Source organism: Octopus bimaculoides, chromosome 14 (assembly GCF_046866305.1).
Source record: "Octopus bimaculoides isolate indiv1 chromosome 14, ASM4686630v1, whole genome shotgun sequence".
NCBI lineage: Eukaryota > Metazoa > Mollusca > Cephalopoda > Octopoda > Octopodidae > Octopus > Octopus bimaculoides.
The window spans coordinates 5,383,575-5,407,336 of record NC_142941.1 but is presented as its reverse complement, the minus strand read 5'-3'; the positions used below and the strand labels follow the sequence as shown (position 1 = coordinate 5,407,336).

Sequence of the window (23,762 nt, the reverse complement as noted above, 5' to 3'; positions counted from 1 at the left end):
TCTCAATGTATCTTGAGTATCTCCAGATCTCGCATCCACATAATGCAATTGTTGTTACCATAAATTGTATTACTTTTACCTTCTGATTCATTGCAATGTTTTTTGTTGTTTCACATTTTATTCATCTTTGCTATTTATTATTGTTACTGTTGCAATTTACTTAGTCATCTTGGTTTTACATGTTACATTTACATGATTAAAGAGTCCAAATAGGTGAACATGTTCACTGATTTCAGCTGAACGTCGTTGATGTAAACTGCATCTAAGTCAGGTGTCCTTCATTTGTTCTGAGTATTGTTCACCTGTCACCATGAGCTGACATTTTTTTTTTTATAGTTTATTTGACTACCATATTTGTTTGAAGAACTAACTAGTCATATGGTGATATCAAATAACTTGCCTTTAGAATTGGTTAACAATCAACATCATTTAGCAGAACTACAACAAGCCAATGCTTCCATGAACAACCACCAAATGTACTACACATTTTTAAAATTTGTATGGACACACACATACACTTTCTGTACCACCACCACTACAAACCCCCCATCCTCCCCTTCTGTTTCCTCCTCCACCTAAATATTGTGAAAGGTGGAAGTGTACATTATTGGTATGTAACAAGTATTTGAAAGGTAATGAGGAGGCTGGAACTCCAGAGCATTGGACTGAATACCTTGTGGTGTTTAGCATTGAGTTATGTCCTTTTTCCATTTTGAGTTGAAATCCTGTTGAGATCAGCTTTGTCTTTCATGCAACAGGAGTTGAGGAAATAAAGTTTCAGTGAAATACTGAAAAATATTAAGTTCAATTTAATCAACCATTGCTAAAAGTGTGTGACTGTATGCCATTATTGAAAGTCAGTGCTGTGGTAGTGCAACTAGATGTTGAGGAATAGATTATGAGGAGTAAATCTCCTTTCAGTGGTTACATTTACTCATCTATCAGAACTGACCTCACACCAAAAACTGGTAAATATCCCAGGTATACAAAATGGCAGGATGGTCATGGTTGGAACATGTTTAATTATCAGTTTGTTTGATCAAGGATGATTTAAGGATAAACAACAAAAGTACACACTTTAATGGAGTTAACAATGGAGCTTTTTTTTTTTTTCCATCATCTTTTAGTCAGGTGAGAAGGTAGCGTTCATGACCCTTTACAGAGTCTCCAAGGTTGGTGGAAGTAGGAAGAGCATCCTCAAATCAGGAACCTGGCACAAATACTTGCAACAAAGTGGACCCCGCTAAGCACTCCCAAATGGGCTACAGTGGGATTTCATTTCTGTTCACAAAAACTCAAAACAAATACACAAGGCATATCTGGTCTGATGATCTTAGAGTTCTGCCAATGCAGTGCCCTCTATTGGTACATTTTTCTTATCAACCTTTAATGAATGAAAAACAAAGTTGACTTGGCAACTCAGAATGCAGAAATTTTTGTTGTCATTCAACCCCCTAGAAATAGGAAACTTGAGGTAACATTTGCTATTGTATATATATAAAAAAAGGAAGGGTACTTAGGCTAATGTAGGCCCAAAGATATTATACAGAAATAAATATGGGATTGTTGTGGTTGTAATGGCTTCATCAGAGATAGCCTGAAATAGTAAGAGCAACAAAACTATAGCATACATTTATGTCTATACATAAAAACGTGTAGACAGCTATGTTTACCTACATGCCTTTATGCACATACACTTACAATGATACATATGCACGTGCACACCCACACACACACACACACCCACACACACACAGTATAGCAGAGTTATTTAAATGCCTATCTTGCCCTTCCTTTGAACATATAAGCAGAGACTGGGCAACTGTAAAATGGCTGATAATTAGTTTGTGTGTGTGGATACACATATCTGATGTATATGTATATATATACATGTCTGTGTGGGTTTGTGTATGTGGAGAGAGAGAGAGAGAAAGCTAATTATTGTATGCGTATTGCTGGTAATCTGTGTGTGAGACTATGTATATGTGTGTGCCTGTATAGGCCAAATGTGCATATGTAGCTCTGTCGTCATCCTCATTGTTTTAACTCCCAGTTTTCCATATTTGCATAAGATACAGAGTGTATTCAGGCAGATTTTTCTACAGCTGGATGCCTCTCCTGTCACTAACTCTCTCCTCTTTCCAAATGTCCAGACCTGTTTCCATGGAACATTGGAAACAAAGAACACTGCTTCTATGATGGTGATGTTCATATTATGATCGTTTTTATCCCATAGTTTAATGGTTCAATAAATAGAGATCAATAAAAGTAAGCACCAAACTAAAATCAGTACATGGATCTATATAATCAACTAAACTCCCAGCTTGGCTGCAGTCCAATGACTGAAACCAGTGAAAGAATGGAATATATACAGACATATGTCTGTATGTACATATGTGGGGATGTATGTATACACACACACACACACACACATAAAAGACATTGTACACAGGAAAGCATGAGTTTTTTCATTGCAGTCTCTTTTGTAACTAAATATAGTTTTGGCTATTTTAAGTTTTCACTTGTTTTCTATATTTCACATTTCTTCTCTTGTTACGTTATTTCAAACAAAACTGTAAATGGAACAAAAGCTGAAACCAAAATAGTATTGCCAACATGACTCCCCCCAACCCGTCCTTGATATAAAACTATATTGACCTTTTCCGTGTCTGTCTGTGTGTCTGCAATGCCCAGCAATGCGTTACATTCCCATGACTGTTGCATTTATAACAAGAAATAATGGATATTACTCCCATCACCTCAGCTTAGCACAATAGGTTTGCTATATCGCCTGACTGAAACTCTGCACCTCTGCAGCCACAGCATGACCACCAGCTCAAACGCTGCTTAAGCTATCCACCTCTGATACAAACTGAAATATTGGTAATGGTGACACATTTCTCAAAATTAATGATTGATTAACCCTTAACGACTGCTGGTGGTTGGATTGATACTAAGGACAGTGGTTGCTGCTGCATGCAGCTGTGTTCACTTATATGCATTATGGTGCACTGTGTTGCATGCAGACATATAAAAAATTCTTATGCTAATCCTGTTATATAAAGCATCGGCAGGATTTTTTAACTATGTCTGTATAACACCACTATGTTACAATTTGAGGCTGTTTGTTGTCACTTACTGCAGGCCTTAAATCACCACAATTTTAAATACTCCCTGCAGAAAATCTGTAATCTGGTTTTCTTGACAGACACTCTTTGAAGGACACAGCAGTCTGTTGATTAACTGGAGGACACAACATCTGTTGATTAACTGGAGGACGCAGCTGTCTGTTGATAATCTGGAGGACACAGCAGTCTGTTGATTAACTGGAGGACGCAGCTGTCTGTTGATTAACTGGAGGACGCAGCTGTCTGTTGATTAACTGGAGGATGCAGCTGTCTGTTGATTAACTGAAAAATGTACCAAGCTGTCAGACTTCTGAAGCATCCACTAAGCTATCAACCCCTTGAAGGATACATCACCCTGTTAGGCCCTTGAATGATACATTAGCTTTCAGGCCCTGAAAGAATACACTAGGCAGTCAGTATCTCAAGGATATGTTAGGTTATAAAGAACACCCTATGTTTCTCAGATGGAAGTTAAATGCAAGATGTCTGTGAAATTAACTTATAAGTTAAACATAAAGAAATAAAATGATATTTCTATAAATGTACTGTAGAGTAATTGGGAGTGTAATGCAGGGAGACATTGGAAGTTTATGTAACTCTCTGATGTTTTCAAACAAAGGATCAAGGGAAATGACTTTAATTCACAAAGGGTCATTTGAAGAAAGGGCTATAAAATATTGATACCTGATATTGTTGTGTTTGGCAGAATATTGTCTCTATATGTTTGTGTGTGTGTGTGTGTGTGTGTGTTGCTATGTACACAGCTTTTAATTACAGAAGTTTATTTTTATGTGTATGTATCAAATTGCTCGTTGAGTGGATGTGTTTGTGTGTAAAATGATACCCAGTGTCACTAATTTCACACACACACACACACACATACACACACGAGTGCGTGCGCACACACTGTACTGATATATATGCTCACACATACACAAAAATACATACAGATTTATATACACACATGCATTTGGTGCTCTTACAATATGAAACCCCCCTACACTAGAACAAGTCTGCAAGAGAGCAGAAAATAACTTTAATGTATATAAGTGATGGGTGGAGGTATGATGATGATGATGGCGGAGGGGGAAGAGGATATGGGGGTGAGGTGGGGAGAAGAAGAGTTTCAAGCGTTTAATGTACAATATTTCTAATCACTTCTTCTATTCTCCCGTCACCCTTTACACAAGTTTGCTTAAGAATCACAATGGTTGTTTATTACTGGATAGTCTGCTTGATGGTCTCTTGTAATTGTTTGAAATTCTCCTTAACAGATATTGTACTCAGGGACCTTTGCAACACCCATTACAATCATCACTCCTGCTTTACTATAGTTGCTAGTCATCATCATCATCATCATCATCATCATCAGGGCAGTCGATTGGCAGAATTGCTAGAGCAGTGGAAAGAATATGCGTTGCAGTGTTGGTTCTAACTCTTTACATTCTGAGTTCAAATCCCAGGGTCAGTAACATAAGTGCCAGTCATCTATTGGGCTTGATGGTTTCAACTCCCTTCAAAACTGCTGGTGTTGTACCTATATCAGAAGCCTTTCTTATTCTTATTATTATTACTACTACTACTAATAATAATAATAATAATCCTTTCTACTGGAAGCACAAGGCCTCAAATTTTGGGGGAAGGGATTAAGTCGATTACATTTGGGATCCACATCTTAAGGGCCCATGAAAACTATTTTGCTTTAGATGTATTTATTGCAAAAAAAGACTAGCGAGTGTTTTGCAAACTTACGCAAGCGAATGAAGGAAAGCACAAATTAGGAATTTTGAAAGAAGTATTTATAAAACTAAATTTAAACATTGAATGGCTAGTGGGGTCTACCAGTGTAAAATAGTAAATGAAAGGGGTCCATAAGTAAAAAGGGGTTGAGAACCACTGTTCTATTCTTTTCAGTAGTGGAGTGGTGGAGAGTTCCTCACTACCACCACCACCACCCCACCACTAACATTACCATCACCATTTTCCACTGCCACTCCTGACTATGTTTAACATCATTCCCCCCCCCCCTCACTGTCATCACCACCCACCACATCCAACAATTACCCTCAAATTGCACACAGGAAAAAGATGTGGTGGTCATGGCTAGAAGGTCTTTGCTCATAGTTTTGTTTGATCAAATCCTGCTCAAGAACAAAGGATACATAAGGCATCATCATCATCATCATAGATATATATGGAAAAGGGTAAAAAGACTGGATGATCACAGATAAAATACCATCAATCATAGGCCTAATCAATCATGATTGACCTGTGGCTAAACAACAACAACAACCATCTCTATGTTAAGTGGGTGAGGTGGGAGTGGGTCAGATGTTCAGTGGAATCAACATTCAAACTTAATCTTGAGTGAGTTTGTATTCCTCCCCATTCCTCTTGTTAACATCCCTCTCCCCCCCTCCCGCAGCCACCTCCACATGGAGAGCTGTTGTCATGGAAACTAAAACAAAAATAAATACTTCAGGTTTTTTTTTGTTTTGTTTTGTTTAGTTTTGTTCCTCTTGCTTTTCCTTTTATTTGAAAATGTTGTTGTTGTTGTCAACATCTCGAGTGAAATATGTGGAATATTTGGTGGGAAGGGTTCAGTGTCCATGGACATCATTCACCACCTCCATCATCATCATCATCATTACCACTACCATCATCATCATCATCACCAATGCCACCATCATCACCATCACTTCCCACTGCCCTCATGTCTAACATTATCGTCATCACCACCAATACCACCACCATCGCCACAACCACCAGTCATCATCACCACCACCACCATACATGTCATTGCCCCCTCCCCCACCCCTGTATTTAACATTATCATCATGCTAGCATGGAAAGCGGACGTTAAACGATGATGATGATGATGATGATGATCAACATAACAGAAATGATGACAGTGATGACGACTGTATTTCCTGACTGCCCAGCCTCTGTATCACATCGCACTATGTCTCTGTGTCACATAACATTCTCCAAATTCCTCTCTTTGCTCAATGATGCCATGAAGCATTCTGTCTCTGAGACTTGGTTGGGAGTGGTGCTTTGACCATCAGCCAGGGACACTCACATTGATGAGAAGAAGAGAAAGAAAAAAAAAATAAAGAATATTCCAAGAAAGAGGAATCCATCTAAATGTATTATGGAATGGCTTTCATTCTAGAATTCCTTCACATCTCAGATGTACTCTACGAATATGAGTCAAAGCCAGTACTTGGTTAGTTCTTGAAAATATAGCATGATTCGGAGGGCAATTTAGTTGCTATTTTTAGTAGGTCAGACAACTATATAGAGACTCCCTTGCTTGTTTTTGTTGTTGTTGGTTGTAGTTTTTTTTTTGGGGGGGGAGGGGTTTGGGGCCTAGGATAGCCCCAGTAGAATAGAGCTATATGCAAAGGTATTCCATACATAGTGTATATCTATCTTTGACACAATTACCTAATATCTAATTTCAGACTGTAGGGTGTGATTTTAGGGAATGTGGGTGCTATTTCTAGCATGTCAAGCAACCACATGGAGGATCCCTCATTGGCTTATGTTGACAGCATTTCCATTTTTTTACTCCAAGGGGTCTTTAGTCAAAGTGGCACCTGTGACCAGTCCGGCCTCTATAATCAAAATAATGAAAACCATAATCCCCCTATCTTTTTCTTTTTTAGTCATAGTGCATCTAGGACTATGTAATTTAATGTACACTTTTTTTTGTAAAACAGTACATTGTGATTTGAGAAAGATTTGGCTGCTGTTTCTACTGAGTCAAGTGACTGGCCACCTACAGGTACCTTCATTGGATTGTGTATTTGTTGGTCATGTGGTGAGTTGGAAGCAATTACTGAAGAAACAAACGCATTATATTATTGCACACACGTTATTATGTGAGACACAGTAAGCACAGTGCCGATGACTTTCAGACAATTGAGATGTCGAGTGATAGAATGTTAGACAAAATACAGACATCCCCCACATTATGGCGGAGTTGCATTCCTAAAAATATTGCTGTTACATGGAATTCCATGACACAAAGCTTTTTATTCCATTGTCTTCCATGTTACATAACTTGGAAGTCAATAGGAAAATACGGTTTGTGTTGTCAAAATTTCTCATTACAGTAAAATATTTCAGGAACATAACACTTTTGTAATATGGAGGTATCATCATCATCATCATCATCATTTAATGTCCGTTGTCCATGCTGGCATGGGTTGGACAGTTTAACCGGGGCTGGTAAGCTGGAAGGCTGTGCCAGGGCCAGTCTGATTTGGCATGGATTTCTACGGCTGGATGCTCTTCCTAACCCCAACCACTCAGAGAGTGTAATGGGTGCTTTTATGTGCCACTGGCACAGGTGCTATTTGTGTGATACCAGTATCTACCATGACTGTAATTTCACTCAGCTTGATGGGTCTTCTCAAGCTCAGCATAATCCCAAAGGTCTCGGTCATTGCCCCCGTGAGGTCCAACACTTGAAAGGAATGTCTGTACCTTCTAATATTTAGTTGTGTCTCTATTTTCTGAGTTCAAATCTTATTGTGGTTCACTTCACACTTCCTGGGATCAATAAAATATGTGTCAGTAAAGTACTGGGATTTGATTAAGTGGACTATAAAAACAATAGTATGTGGCTTTATGCAACTGTAGCTATTACTGTGACTACGTGGTGGGGGCAGAGAACTGGCAGAATCGTTAGCACAGCAGGCAAAATGCTTGGCAACATTTTGTCTGTCTTTACCTTCTGAGTTCAGATTCTGCCATGGTAAAAACATTTCAGGCCTTGTACCTAGAGTAGAAAAGAATATATACTCCTCTAACTGTTGCTAACATATTAAAACAGTAGTAAAACAAATGAACACACACACACACACACACACACATGGTGGGCCAAAAGTCATGCACCTAAAGAGTTGACATTTTATTTATTAATAACATTATTATTATTATTATTATTATCATGTTCATTCTGTATATTCTACATATGCATTTATCATTATTTTATTCAATTTTAGAAAAATTGAAGCCTGTCTTTGTCAATTCCAGAGTGTATTGAACTTATTTTGTGTGTAACTTTTTGCCCAACCTGTAACTATCTATCTATCTATCTAGCAATAAGAAAATGGAGGGGATTAATAAGTGGTATTCCTTAACTTGCAGACATTGTATTGTGTCAATTTACCTGTTTATTTTTTAGCTAAGAGGACAATAATAACAATATACAAACACATGTTACATATTATGTCATATCAGTAATTAAAAAAGGACATCTAGTGACAGAAAATGGGACAGTGATTTATATTTCTCACTTCCCGAGCTAATACATCTGTTTGTTGTTTACACACCCGTCTTCATCCTTTGGGAGCAAGAGTGGTGGGTGGGTGGGTGGGTGGATAGAAAGAAGGGACAAACTTCTACACAGTTTCCATCTTCTAAATTCTTGACATATTGGCCAACCTAGCAGTGTGGCAGAAACACATGCCCAAGGTGTTGTGCAGTGAGATCAAGCATGAAATCGTGTGGCTGCAAATGCCAATTTGTTGAGCACAAGAGCTACACCTATGTCCATACAACAAAACTACTGGTTAAACAACACAACAGTTTTGGCACTGAATGTATGTGTGAAAGAGAGAGAGATCATGATAAGAGATGAAGATTTTGAAGCCTAGCATTTGGAGTGGCCTTGAAGTTTTTAACATGCATGGTCATACACTCACACACACGTCCTACATTTTTCTTCTCTGCTTGAGTATCTATTGATCTGTCTGCTGATTTGTCTAACGGCCTGTCTGCTTCTAGTTCCCTACATATTCTAAATTGCTAAACTCTGTCCTATACTCATGCACCTACAGCAATGAGATGGTAATGGTGATGGTGGTGGCTGTTGTCTAGTCCCAGATCAATTTCACTCAACCTAGCTAAAGATCAAGGTCATTCCAGCCTCAAGTTGCGGGGGGGGACCCAACACTGCATCATGTAACATGTTCTTTTCCAGATCAGAATTGTGTGATTTGAAGGAGTTTTTGGCTGTTGTTTTTAGCAAGTCGTGTGACCACATAGAGGCCTTGCTCTGTAGCTTTTGGTAGCAGCAGCTGTCTGGTGGTGGAAAGCTTAAATGAGAGAGGGGACCCATGTTGACCAACAAGCAGTTGCCACAATCCCCCCCCCCACACACACACACACACACATTCACACACACAGACAGACACTAAAAATGAGAGGAAGGGAGAGAGAGAGAGAAAGGTGATTCTATGTCATTCCCATCAGTGTTGTAGGGAGGTGAGGCTATAATTTGGTGTATCAGGGTGAAATGTGGGTAGATTACTAAAGAGGACGACTGCTAAAAATTATACCATTTGTCCCTTGTTGTTGTTATTGTTGCTTGGGGTAGGCTGGGAGTAGGTTATTTTATTAGTGTTGTACTGGGATTATATAAAGATTGTGTGTGTGTGTGTGTGTGGTTGGGTTTGAAATATGGGTGGTTTCTGGGTGGACACTTTGACTTTAAATAGTGACTCATTCTGTATGACTTTTTCCCCCTCTCTTTCTTAACTTGTGATATACTATTTAAATGATGGTGGTGATGGTGATGGTGGTGTTAACTTGTGTTGATTAATTTAAATAACTGGAGACTGCCGGTGGTTCCTGACCCCTCTACCCACCCCTTCCTCTCTCTCTCTCTCTCTCTCTATTTTCCCTCTCTCTTTCTAATTAATACTATTGTGATAGTGGTGGTGGTGGTGGTGGTGAGTACAAACAGATAGGAAGAAATTTAGTTTGTCAACAATAATAGATGTGTGTGTGTGCATGGTAGGGAATGCATGCATCAGTGTCTGAATGTGTGTGTGTGTGGGTATTCATCCATTCCCTGCTTCTTTTATCTTTCTCTCCCCCCTTCCTTCCCTCCTTCTGTCCATCTTGTCCCACAACCCAGAGGTTGGAACCTGTAAAAGAACAAAACACCTTTCCCCTCCCTCTCCTCGAGGCTCCTTCTTTTGCTATGACATTATCACAGTTTAAGAGAGGAATAAGTTGTGGTGGAGGTGTGAGGAAGGGGAGGTGTTATTTGCCGAAAGGAAGGAAATAAATAAAACTACACAATTACCAATTTGGAGGGAAGTAAAAACTGGAGTCTGTGGCATCTGAGAGTGATGGTTGGTGGACTTGGCGATTGTGGTGGCAGTAAGAGCACCAAGGGAGGTGGCTGTGGGTTTGGTGTGGCGTTAGTGGTGATGCCCTTCGTTATGTTAATTATGGTGGTGGTGGTGGTGGTGGTGCAGTAAGTGGAATTGGAAGTTGATTTGTTTTTAAATATTTATTTGTATGCAGTAGTTAAGCTCTGTCTCTCTCTCCCTATCTATCTACCTTCTGTTATATCTCTCTCTCCCTCCCTGTCTATCTATCTATCTTCCTTTATATCTCTCTATCTTTCTCTTTCTCCCTTTCTCTCTCTCTCCCTCCCTATCTATCTATCTATCTTCCTTTATATCTCTCTCTGTCTATCTCTTTCTCTCACTCTCTCTCTCTCCCTTTTCTCTCTCTCTCCCTTTTCTCTCTCTCCCTTTTCTCTCTCTCTCTCTCTCTCTCTCTCTCTCTCTCCCACAAACACTCATGCAAGACAAATGAAGCAAGACACACCCACACAGTTGATGGCATATTAAATAAAAGTCAGCTTGTTTAAGCCTGAAGATGATTCTCCTGGGACAGCAGCTGACACAGTTTGTCTGGCCATGGGCACACGCCAGAGTCAGGTACTTCTAAGGTGATAGTTGAGCATTTTCTCTCTCTGTTGCCCTCCACCAGCCAGAGCCCTTCATGCACACACACACACACACACACACACACACACACACACGCTGTTGTGTGTACTCCTTGTGGAAAACTAAATTCTCTAGTTAAATGTTTGTTGAAGACTAGAATTTGGTCGGGGGTGCTTTCGGCGAGTGGTCAGTTGGACGGAGGAGGGATTGTTGCAGAGAGAGGAAACCATTTAAAATAGCAACAACTTCACTGTAAAGAAAGTTTTTGGTTTTTGTATGTATATATATATGTGTGTATGTATTTGTATGTATATACGGATATAAATGTGAAGAACAAATTCAGGGAACTCAAAACATTGTGCAACCAATATCCACTGTGGACTGCGTGAACAAACGGAAGTGTTACCAACAAAATAAGACAAGGAATATTATTGGTATCTTTATGACAAACACTGCAAAAGAAGAAAATTCTAGGGTAACCATTAGTGAAAAAGGCACCTGTGAACATTTTAGGGACAGCAAAATACAAGCAAATGTAGATTATTTGGTAAAAATACTGGACTGGGTATTTTAGTGACTCATCCATACTGCAAAATACAAGTGGTTTTAGGTTACTGCAACTTGTTAGAAATAGCAACCAAATCCCTATCAAATTTCACTCAAGCTACACAGCAACGACTGCATGTTCTTTTAGCCCTACTCTGCAAAATATAACAACTTGTATTTTGAAGCACTGGATGTTTTATTGATGCCTCACTGTGGGCTGTATTACAAGGATCACTTGAGGAAGAAGTTATAAGGAGCCTATTATTAAAAGTTACATCAGAAGGAAGGAAACAGAGGACCACCCCCACTTGAGGTAGAGAACACTAGTTGGGAAAAAGAGCAGACTGCCTTCTTCGTCACAGAACACTCAAAGGGAAAAGAGGACGACAGAGATTTTGACAGTTGGTTTATTGTGTCTGAAATTATTTACAGATGTGCTTCGAGCCTCGTGGCTGAGGACCGGAAAGGAAAGAGTTGTGCATTCCAAGAATGTGAAGGAGGGAGAAATTTATTATTGTTAAGTTTTGCTGTTATATATTTTCATAAACACACACACACCCACAAACAAACACGCAAACACTTTGCTAAGAACTGTAAATGTAGAAATTTTATTTCCATTTATTTTTACTTCATCAATTGACTGAATATTTGATAAGAAACTCCCTTTCTTCCTCTTTTTTCCCCATTGTATTCACACATATACAGTTTTAACAAAAATGTAAATGTTGCCTGTAGTTTCAACAACTCTTCTACATCAAGGGAACCTCTACATGGTCATTCAACCTGCTACAAATAGCAGCCAAATCTCGCTCAAACTGCATCCTACCATCTAAAACAAAACAAAAAAAAGAAGAAAGGTCACATTGGACAGTATAGTCCTAGATACATTGTGCTTGAAGAAAAGAAGGGATGGTCACAGCTGATCATAGGTTTATTCAGAGCTGACTGGGGGCCAAACAACAATAGGAACAACACAGGTGCCAAACCTCATAGGTGTACAGAAATCTCTCATTGACCAAATTAACAATGGCTTCAAGAAAGGTATTTTTTAAGGTTCATTAAACATTGTTTTGTTTCAGTATTTTTATATTACGTTCTGTTGCTAAATTTCCATGTTGTTGTTCATGTTTTGTATAATTGTTCACATTTGTTTTTTGTTTTTACTCAAGGTGTTGTCATTATCTGCACTTAACATAGAGCGAACTTTCTTCAGTATATATATGTATGTATATATATATATATATATATATATATATATATATATATATATATATATATATACACACACACACACTTTTTCAGCCGGTTGCACAGAAGTGTGAAACTGAATAGCTCTGCAACAGATTCTCAACTGTTCACAAATAATGTTTACTACTATGTGTATTGCATATTCTTTCTCTCATTTAAATTTATAAAATTGCACACGCACACATACCTGGCTGGATCATGGTCACTCCATGCACCAGGCAAGTAAGACCCATCTAACTCCTTCTGTCTAGAGTGACACACACACACACACACACACACACACACACACACACACACAATCTTTTTATAATGTTAAAAGGTAGTTAAAGATATTATGGATGTGATTCTTCTCCACTCCAGAATTTCATACTAGTCCACTACAGACATTCTCTTGTCCAGCCGAATGATCCTAAACAGTGTAACACCTGCACCAGGTTATGAACTTAAAACATCTATGCAGATGTGTCTCTATTTATATACATTACTGTCATCATCATCACCATCATCATCATCTTTTTACAACTGTTTTTTGAATACTGATATGAGCTGGACAGATCTGACCAATCATCACCGTCTTTCATCGTCTGGTGCACACATTGAAATGTGAAAACATTTTATATATCTGCATGGACACTTCTCCTCATTCATGTGTTCTCGTTTCACAATCATGTATGCCAACTTTCTCGCATGTAATTTCCGAGCAAAATGCTATTGAATGTGAAAATACATTGTATATACCTGCAAAGCCTATACAGTTGAAACCTTAATGCAGATAGCTGCATTGCGTACACATACATACATTCAGACACTAACATACACACAATGTCTTGGCTGTTTTGCTTGTCCAGCTGTCCCATACGAGAAAAGGGGACCGTTTCTACCATCATTACTACAGAAGGCTAATAAAACAGAAGGAAGGAGTCAGGGTGAGACTAAAACTACTTAATGGTACACATGGTTCCTGTTAGCACTTAACATCAGCTGTGTGTATGTGTGTGAGAGAGGGGGAGGGAGAAAGAAAGAATGAATGAGAGAGAGTACATTTACTTAGATTCATCTGAATATTTACTTCCAAATAAAGATCTGTAGTTATTTATTTTTGTTACATTTTTCAATAGACACACACACACACACACACACACATATGATGATGACGATATATATATATATATATATATATATATATATATCCAACATGCCTTGATGGAGTTGTAGGGAGAGATTTGGTGAAGCTCATCCCTCTCCAATTCTGACCACACCCAATTTGTGCCAGAAGAAAGGAAGTCAGACAGATAGAAAGAAAGAGTGAATGAAAGAGAAATAATTGACACCAGTGCAGGACTGTTATTTTATTTATCAATCCCAAGAGGACAAAAGTCAAACTGACCTCAGTGGTATTTGATCTCATAGCATAGTGAACTGGAGTGATTACTGCAACACAATCTATCTGATGCACTAAAGACTCTGTAAATCATCCACTTTATATTATCCAATTATCTATGGTCGTATTCATAAGCACCCGTAAACATAAAGAAAAGGGCATTGTTTTTAGGCTAACAAATGTTGTATGGGACTCTTCACATTTATACACTTGCTTTGATTATTTTAATCAAATATTTCAGATAAGATTTCTCTAAAAGTGAAATTAATTGTTGTTACTCAATAAAATAAAAGCATCCATGACGGTTAACAATAGTGAGTTTATATTCCAGAAGAGACTTCAGATTTGCCATATAAGAAGATATTTAACTCTCTTTATTTACAACTTTATTCCTTATCAAGAAATATTATTGATGAACTAAATATTCTGTTATTTGATTTTACAATTGATAGTTACTGATGTTTATTATATTTCCTCTGTTTCTGCAGTTGACCGATGGTATGCAAAACATGGACATAAATGACCAAAACTTCCCACCACCTCCTCCTGAGCTGCTCCAGCAACAGTTTCTCTACGGAACATTACAAAACACTGCTCAACAACCACTCTTTGGCCAAATGGCGCATTCCAAAGGACAGGGTCATCTCTCCTATCGACCTGGGGCTGGCCAGTTCTATAGCAAGCCCACTCAAAGGGCTAACTTCTTTAACATCCCTGCTTCAGAGACTCCAATTATTGTCGAAAAGCGATCAAAGGGGCAGGTTGCACCTTTGCCTCCTACCACTTTCAAGTTGGAAGCTGTAGATGAGTCAAAAGGTGCACCACCTCCAGTACCAATATCCAACCAAGAACATAAGCCTTCTCTGGAGGTAATGGATCAAAAAGTGCTGAAATCTGTTGATGACCATGCCATCCAGGTAAGTCCTTTCTAACTCCTCCTCTCGTGTCATCCAAGTAGTTGCCATCTAGTTCCTTCTCTGAGATGGCTTACCATCCAAATGGGTCACACCTAGTCTATTCCATTTGCAGCAACCATGCTTCATCTAGGTAAGACAGGTAAGACCCATCTAATTCGTTTTTATCCGAGTCAACTCTGCCCTGTCTGAATAAAATTCTTCTAGTCCCCTTTTATCTGAGTTAACTATGCTCCATCAAGGAAAAAACCCTTCTAACTCTCTTCTCTCTGCAGGTGACCCTGTAATCAGCCAAACCCCAGCTTGACTCCCTTCAGTCTCTAGTTATTATGTTCACTGCTATATATATGTATATTATTGGTTTATTGTATGTTCATTTCTTTATATCACTAGGATATTGATGCAGAACATTGGTCAGGTTTGTGCATACATCGTTCTGAGCTGTGGATCGTGGGGTCCTGGAGTTAATGGTTACCCAGACTCCTCCATTGTGGATCATTCACATCACTGCCACCCACTGCTCTGCTTCATTCCCTCTGTTATTCCTTCATGTTCAGAGACCTTGGTTAAATTAGATAACAATCTAGAATGATGTAGCTAATATCAGCTGGTGAAATTGACAGACTGTGGGGATAACAGAAGACTTCTTAACAAAAACACATTCCAGATGACTTGGAGATAAGAGAAATAATGGCAGACATCGACCTAATGAGACTGAGTTAATGTAGAAAAATATAAACTTGACCAACTGAGATGTTTTTGAACTTCTTCAGATCACAATGACTGTGAACAAAGAGACAAAGAGCCTTATTATAACTGGATCAAATGTGATGGGGAAAATATCAGCTTGCTGGAAATAACAGCCAAATTCCATCAAATCACACCATATCATCTTAGAAAAGGAAGGACACATTGGTCATAGATTTGACATAGGGGTCAACAACAGCAGCAGTATTTTATTTCAAGCCTTCAATGTAATATTGTTTGGATAAAAACCATGCCAAAACTAACCTCACCTGTGCTGGTGCCTCGTAAAAAAACATTCAGTCCACTCTGCAGGTTGGTTGGTGTTAGGAAGGGCATCCAGCAGTAAAAACCATGTCAAAAGAACCACAGAAATCTGGTGCAGTCTACTGCCTGGCTAGCTCCTGTCAAACCATCCAACCCATGCCAGCATGGAAGGCAGACCTTAAATGATGATGATGACAACGATGACGACGACAACAACTTTCTTATGTTGGTAAGGACAGATGATGATTGTGGAGACGCTCGCCAGCATTATAAAGGAAACTTAAACGAATCCCAATGAGTTTGTGATGGTTGTCAAACAACTTATTATCAATATGTAATTAAATGCAAACGCAACATAAAGAGTAAACTTAAGAGAGTTTAATTAGTTTAGTTCCTGCTGCAGGGACAGAAGGATCTGATGTTTTAGTCTTTGAGAATGAGAAAGAAGTGATGTCATCTGTAAGCATTTTAGATTTGTTACATATTTCTCTCTTCTCACCAACTGAACTCTACAAACTCTCTCTTGTATGGACTCCTCTCGTTACTGACATGGACTGTCGAGTTAATTTTTACACAATTAAAAATTGAATGCTAACCAATTGTTGAAAATTTATGTTGTGATGGTTAACTCTTAAAAACCCTTTTTCTCACATTGACCAACGTTGGTAGGTTGTCTCTCAAAATTACTTCACTCAGACAGAAGGCAAAAGATAGATGTAAACTTTGAAGCCAAAGTCTCCTCCTATATTACTGCCTGCCACAGTTTTAATTGTTTCTACTGTTTGTTGTATATAACAGTTATTGTTATTGTTATGATCAGTATTGACCATAATGTAACAATTTCACTGAAAAATCTGTTACAATGCCACCCACTTCCAAGGCAGGTTTCTACTCTTTTCTCTGTGTCAGACTCTCTTCTTTTTATCTATTTCTTCCTTTGATTTTTTCTTTATTTCTCTCTCTTTAACTTTCTCCTTAGTGATCGCTCTGTCTCTCTCTCTCTCTCTCTCTCTCTGTCTATCTTTACTTACCCATTCCTATTTATTCAGTTCTCTCTCTCTCTCTCTCTCTCTTGTTTTCTATTTCCAATTATTCTGCATCCCCTCTCCCACCTCCCACACACTTCCTATAGAGTTTCATTCAAACAGTTCCACTCATACTCCACTACCATCTTCTGGCAGGATTGACCCATTTAATGCCATGCTAACATGTTACTTTGCTTCCAAAACAGGTGTCCAAGAGCTCCCACGACAGCTTCAAAGACCTTGTCTGGGATATGATATTCAGCAAGAACATTACCAATGAGTTAGAAAAAGTCAGGTAAGTCGGCCCCTAAACTTGCCTCCCTATATTGCAACTTCAAATCTTTATACGTTGGTCTAGACTAGAGAGTCTGTCGACTAACATACACCCCACCTACACAGTCAAACTGCCTTTCCAGTCAACAAGCAGCTGTAATACTCCTGGCATACACATCCCTCTCTCTCTCACACCAACTCCCACACACACACACACACACACACACACACACAGTGTTCTGCTTTCCCATATATGTCCCCAATGTACACATCTGATGTAGAGCTGTTTGGACAAGTCAATGGTTGTTCTTATTTAGCCTCAAATCAATCTTGATTCAACAAACAGATAACCAAAGGTATCTCAGGTGTGACCGCTCTGTACTTCTCTCAGGCATTGTGTATTGAGGAGTACATTATCCAATGTGTCCATCCCTTTCCAAGATACTTAGGTGGTGATATTTGGCTGTTATTTCTAACAAGTCAATTAACTGTATGGCAGTTCACTAGTCAGCTCATATAGAGAGAGATGGTTGGGCCTAGACATTCTGTTATACCCTTGCTGGCCACTGAATGGTGCAACTTAATTACTCCTCCAATTTCGACATTGACACCACACTCCTACATCAGTAAATCCACATTGCTTCTCTACTAACAGTGTTGTTTCTCAACAGAATCGTGTTCCGTTGGTTGGCCTCCAAAGACCTGAGTGCATTCAACTTTCAAAATGTTGAACCAAACAGTCCTGAAGAGATCCTTATGGGCCTGAAGACAGGCAGGACCACATATGCTATGGTCTTTGATATCCTCTGCAGGTAACTACTATGTTGTATATCTTATATTATCTCTCTACGTATATCTATTGTTATGAAAAAAAAATGAATAGAAATGGCTTTTTTGATAATATGTAATTATTAAATTGGAAAAATTATCAGAAAAACCATTTCTATTCCTTTTTTCAAAGATAGAATACTGTCTCAAGGACTTCCTATTTCTTATTCTACTATAATTATTATATCATCTCTTTCTCTGTCTCTTCTCCATCATCTCTTTCTGTCTCGCCATTATCTCTTACCCTCTCTCTCTGTCTCTTTTTCTCCATAACCTCTCTCTCTCTTTCCCAGTCTGTCTTTCCACCATGTATTTCTCTCTATCATCTCTGTCTCTCTCTCTCTCTATCTACTCCAACAGGTATGCTGGTATCCACAGCCAAATTATCAGTGGGTTTGCCAAGGGAGCCGACTATCGTCCTGGCCAGAAGTTTACTCGAGGCAGCAATCAGCACTCGTGGAATGCAGTCTACATCTACGGCCACTGGTGCCTCATAGACTGCCACTGGGCAGCGCGGCGCATAATCGGCAAACAATCGAGTACTCAGACTGATGAAGAGGATTTCCTATATTCCTTGGACGAGTATTTCTTTTTGACTAATCCTCATCAACTCAAGTTTACTCATTTCCCTGACGACCCTAAGTGGCAGCTGCTAGAACAACCTGTTACTTTGGAAGAATTTGAGAACCAACCACACATGAAGCCTCAGTTCTTCAAGTATGAACTGGAGTTTATCAGTAACACCACAGCTGTTATTAATGCACGTGGTGAACTGAACATTCGCCTCACCTATCCTCACCAACGACGACCCCTGGCCTTCAACTTCAGCATCCAGTTTGAAGATGGTAGAGAAGAGTACAAAGGCATCAAAATTAATCGTTATGGCATGCAAGAGAGCAGCAATGGCATTGCATCTTTCCGCCTTCGCCTGCCTGTTACTGGTTCATATGTGTTGTACATATATGCTAAGGAAGACACTCCAGAGAACAAAGATAACGTTTATTCCCAGGTGTGCGAATACAAAATCATTCAAGAATCCGTGTCGTCGCCAGAACCTACACCTTTCCCACCTTGCAGTTATCTCACATGGGGTACTGGCTCAGCTTTCCAGAAATACGGCCTGTCAACTTTCCAGCAGACAGCCTGCGTAGTTTCACGAGAAGGAAAGGCTGAACTACAAATTCGCATGCCAGAACAGAATAGACAGTTTATGGCGAAGTTAAAGTCGAACAACCACAGCGATGATGATCTCGAGGGTTACATCATTGACCAAATAGTTGGGCGCACAGCTTACTTTAAAATCTCTTTACCTGGACGAGGTGAATATGGTCTCGAGATCTATGCTAATGATCCTGCTTTAGAAGGTATGACCCTCTATCATATTGCACAATATCTAATTGTCTGCAATGAAGACGTCAAAGCTCTTCAACTACCCAAGCTCCCCCCCGGTTACCTCGGTCCCCAACAGAAATTTGAGGAATTTGGCCTTCGTACAATATCTCATCCAAATAAACTAATTAAGTTAGAAGGCAACTTTGTTGAAATTAAATTAGCTACTGCTGAACCAATGAGAGTTACAGCTAATTTGATCTCTGTGGAGGAGAATAAGGAATACGCTGAGTGTGTCTTTACCCAGTCCGAAGGTGCTACTGTTAGCTTTTTGGTACTTTTGTCCAAAACTGGTTTCTTTAAGCTTCAGCTCTATGCTTTGCCATGTCGGGATACAAGCCAACAACTGCCAGGTATTTACAACTACTTGGTACATGTCCCTGCTATTGTAAAACAACCCTATCCTTTCCCCAAGCAATACGCACAGTGGAAAGAAGGTTGCTACATGTGGGATCCTCTGGTGCTTGGCCCTTATGCTGAACAGGCCATGGCAAATGTCAACTTCAAGGTTTCCATACCTTCGGCTAATGCTGTTGCTGTTGTTGCGGACCAGGATTGGACAACTTTAGAGAAAAAGAACAATATCTGGGAAGGTACAGTCGAACTGGGCAAATACTGGGGTACAAATACCCGAGTAACACTTAATGCAAATCTGGGTGGTGATGCAAGTAGTTTTGCGACCCTTCTGGAATATTCCATTTAATTCGCTTCTGATAAGATGCTTTTAGGATGGAGTGGGGTAGCTGTTAATTGCAGTGCACCTCTCTCTGCACCCACCCACCCCACTATTCACAATCCTTTGAATGTTGCTTATTTTTGCTAATAGATGCTAAATATACTAGGGCAAAATAACAAACAGAAAGATCCGAGAAAACCAACAAGTTTGTTAAATAAGTGAACACCTCTTGTGCAAAGAGGAGAGATGAATGACAAATGTTTTTGACGCTTGAAAATACTGATTCGAAGAGGAGCTTCTGAGCCTGTCTCATGTCTTTGTTTCTTTTCCCAGATCACATACATTTTTTGACAAAGCCACTGAGCCAGGCTCTTCTTACTCACCTTTATGCCAGTATAGTGTGACTCTGTGTGTGCTAAATGGAGTAGGTAGTTGTATAGAGCAAGCGAATACACAGGGAGTTAGTTTGCACTTAATCCTGGTTAACCTTTGCACCACCTCCCTGCGCATTAATATCTTTCTACTCCTTGTTTTCTAGACACATGTTTCCATAGTGACAAGAGAACTGGCCAATAGATACCCGGCCGACTGTCATTGTCATTTTACATTAGTCTGGCTTGAAAACTGAACACACCACAGTTCTGTTCAACTCCTCCCATCCTTCCATTGTGAACCAACAATGTCCGTCCTTCCCTTTCCTCTGTTAATAACTTATGAAACTGTCACAGCTAGCTGGCTTCTTTCGCATATAAATTCTTTTCTTGCCTCCCCTTAGTCGAGGAGTTTCTCGAAGGAACCCTATCGTCTACAATATATTTTAAGTTTAGATTACATTATATATTTTTATATTTCAATTTTTCCTTTGTGCATTTAAACAAAACATTGTCTTTTCCTTTCTGTAATTAATTGCCTGGAGTCTTAGGTCCGTGCCTATTGAGTTATCTACCCTTTCTCTCCTCTATGCATACATACACACACACAGACTCAACATGCCATAACCCCTATTTGTTGATATCCTTTATTTTGTGCCTTCTAATAATTCCTTCCAACTTCCCTTCCAACATGGTGTGATAGGTTAGTAATGGAAAAAGTCTGTACATTGTCGAACCCAAACTTAATGTGAACCTTCTAATACACAGGTACTTTAGAATAAACCAAGAGTCATAAAACCCTGTTGCTCTATACCTCAGGCTACTGGGCTGCTAGTAGTAACACCACCATGCAGTACGTAGAAAAGATGTTTATTCTCAAACAAACGTAGCCTAGCCAGATACTGATAAGCAGGAAGTGCTAACCCTGCACCACCCTGCACCACCCCAGCACCAGTTGGGCAAGGAGTGGAATGGATGAAACACCCGGTTTACACCCAAACTAGATATTTCTATCAGTTTGCAATAATAACTACTCCAGAAAATCTGTGTAGTTTCAGTTGTCAAATATTGTTGATACAGTTATGTGGCATGTACACACACACACAAACAATCTCTTGAATTGATGTCTTTGGATTGCATTGGAATTCTATTTTATTTGGTAAATAAATTTGACAAAAGACCTGCTGGAGGTCGTAAGGTCACTTACTACACTCCGCACATACATATACACACTCTTTCATAAAGTGGTTATTTGACTGTTGAGAAATAGCAGCCAAATCTCCTCTAATCACAGCCTGTGATGCTTAAAAAATTACAAGATATTGAATAATGTAATCATGAATATGCAAAAAGTAGGAATGGCCATGGCTGGAAAGGCTTTTACTATAGATCTGCTCACCCGGAGCTGACCTAAAGGAAAAACAGCTCTTGTATACACACACACACAGCTGTCCTGGAATCGAAAATTTGCTGTTCCCAGTATTTTCAGTTGGTTAACATTCCTAAGTGTAACATTTGTCGTGAAATTCTCCAGTTTGAAGTACTAGACAAAAAAAGTTCCATTTCCATACATACACATATAAACACAAACACACACACACACCTCCTTTTATGTAGAACATGTACATATATTTGTAAATGTATGTAGAATATTGTACATAGGATTGTGCAGCGCCGAAAATTATTAAGAACATTGTCCAAACCTTCCTGCCGTCCTTAACACACCAAGCTGTTACTATTTGCCTTAATCTTTCCTTATTGAACATTAGTCTGATAAATTGGTTGACCACCAATCTCTCCTTTGCCACATCCCATCCCTTAAAGGGGCAACCCTCTCATCTAAACAGTAAAAACAAAAAAAAAATCTAAGCAAAAAGCAATACAAGCAACATGCTCTAAGTGAATATGTTGTACTTTGAACTGCAAAAATTACTAAAACGAATCGTTCCATCTCAAGGACCCAACATCTGCATCAAGCTCCAGCCATCTTTTATTCCTAACATATACACACACACACACACACACACTCTCTCTCCTATTTTATTACAACACATCACTAACAACAGTTATTCAGTCAAGCAATATTTGGATTATTTTGGGCGTTGTTTTCTCTCTTAGGATCTTGTTTTTTATTTTTATTATTCTTCGTTTGTTATTTTGTTACTATATTTCTGTCCTCACCTTTCCCCCCATTCTATACATACCATGTTTGGTGCAAGGAAGGAGGTGTTGCTATTAGGAGATTTTAGACTGCCAACTGCAAGTTTATGCCTTATCGTATACAATAAAGTATTTTGCTAAAAGTCTGCAACTATTCCTAGCATGACACTAAATAAGCTCCTTACCTTTGCCCCTTCTAAACAACACTTGAGCCTCTTACTTTATATTCTACACCTCAATCTCTCCCAGCCTTTTATATATGTATGTATGTATATGTATATATGTATATATATATGTATATATATACATATATAAAATATGTGCAATAATTGAATATATGTATTGAATGGCAACAGAGCTGAATAGCTATTATATTTCTATAAGGTTTAAATACCCCAGTCAAAAAAAATATATATATAATATATACACACATCCCCACTAACTTTCCTTTGCCAATATTATATTTTGCTTATTCTCACTCAAACTTTAGCTGCGTCCAGTTTGGGTTCTAAATTTCAAAGTTCAAAAGTAAAAGCAAAGTGACAAAGAAAATAAAAAGGCTGCAAAAAAATTGTAATATCTAAAAATTCTCTAATTTCATTACTATCTTTTTTTTAATTATTTTTTTTTTTTTTCCTTCAATGAATAAAATTTCTCGCTTTTTATATTGTCATTCCTTGTGGTTTTTTTGTTTATATTGTAATTATTTGTATTTTATTCTTACATTGTTGTTGAGTGTCTCTGGGCAGTGCTGCTTTCAGTTAAATTAAAACTCCTGCTGTTTATTTGCTGTAAGATTTGTTCATGGACCGGATCATTGAAACTTGTCTTTCATGAACACAGCAGTCTTACTCATCAAATGCGAACCAGCCACCCACCTCATCGCCACAACCAGCTTCAGCACTAATCTTTATTACTTTACTCGTTTTAGTAAGAGGATTCTATCCTCAACCGTATTTAGTTGATCATTATTGATTCCGGTATTAAATTCAGTCTATTATATTGAATGGCGGTTTTGGTGTAAAGGGAGATAACTCAATCCCCCAGCTTCA

The 23,762-nt window shown here is 38.8% G+C and overlaps 1 protein-coding gene across 6 annotated transcripts in view; it reads left to right on the top strand.

Annotated features, from left to right (window-relative positions):
* Positions 1–23,375, top strand: part of LOC106868335 (uncharacterized) — a 181,312-nt gene extending 157,937 nt beyond the window's left edge. For all 6 annotated transcript variants that reach the window (XM_089363163.1, XM_089363164.1, XM_052972618.2 and 3 more), the window contains 4 exons: positions 14,552–14,980; positions 17,220–17,308; positions 17,958–18,098; positions 18,475–23,375. In XM_089363163.1, the coding sequence (XP_089219289.1) occupies positions 14,552–14,980; positions 17,220–17,308; positions 17,958–18,098; positions 18,475–20,206 (2,391 nt within the window). In that variant the 3' untranslated portion in view covers positions 20,207–23,375. The remainder of the gene's footprint in view (positions 1–14,551; positions 14,981–17,219; positions 17,309–17,957; positions 18,099–18,474) is intronic.
* The last annotated feature ends 387 nt before the right edge of the window (positions 23,376–23,762 follow it).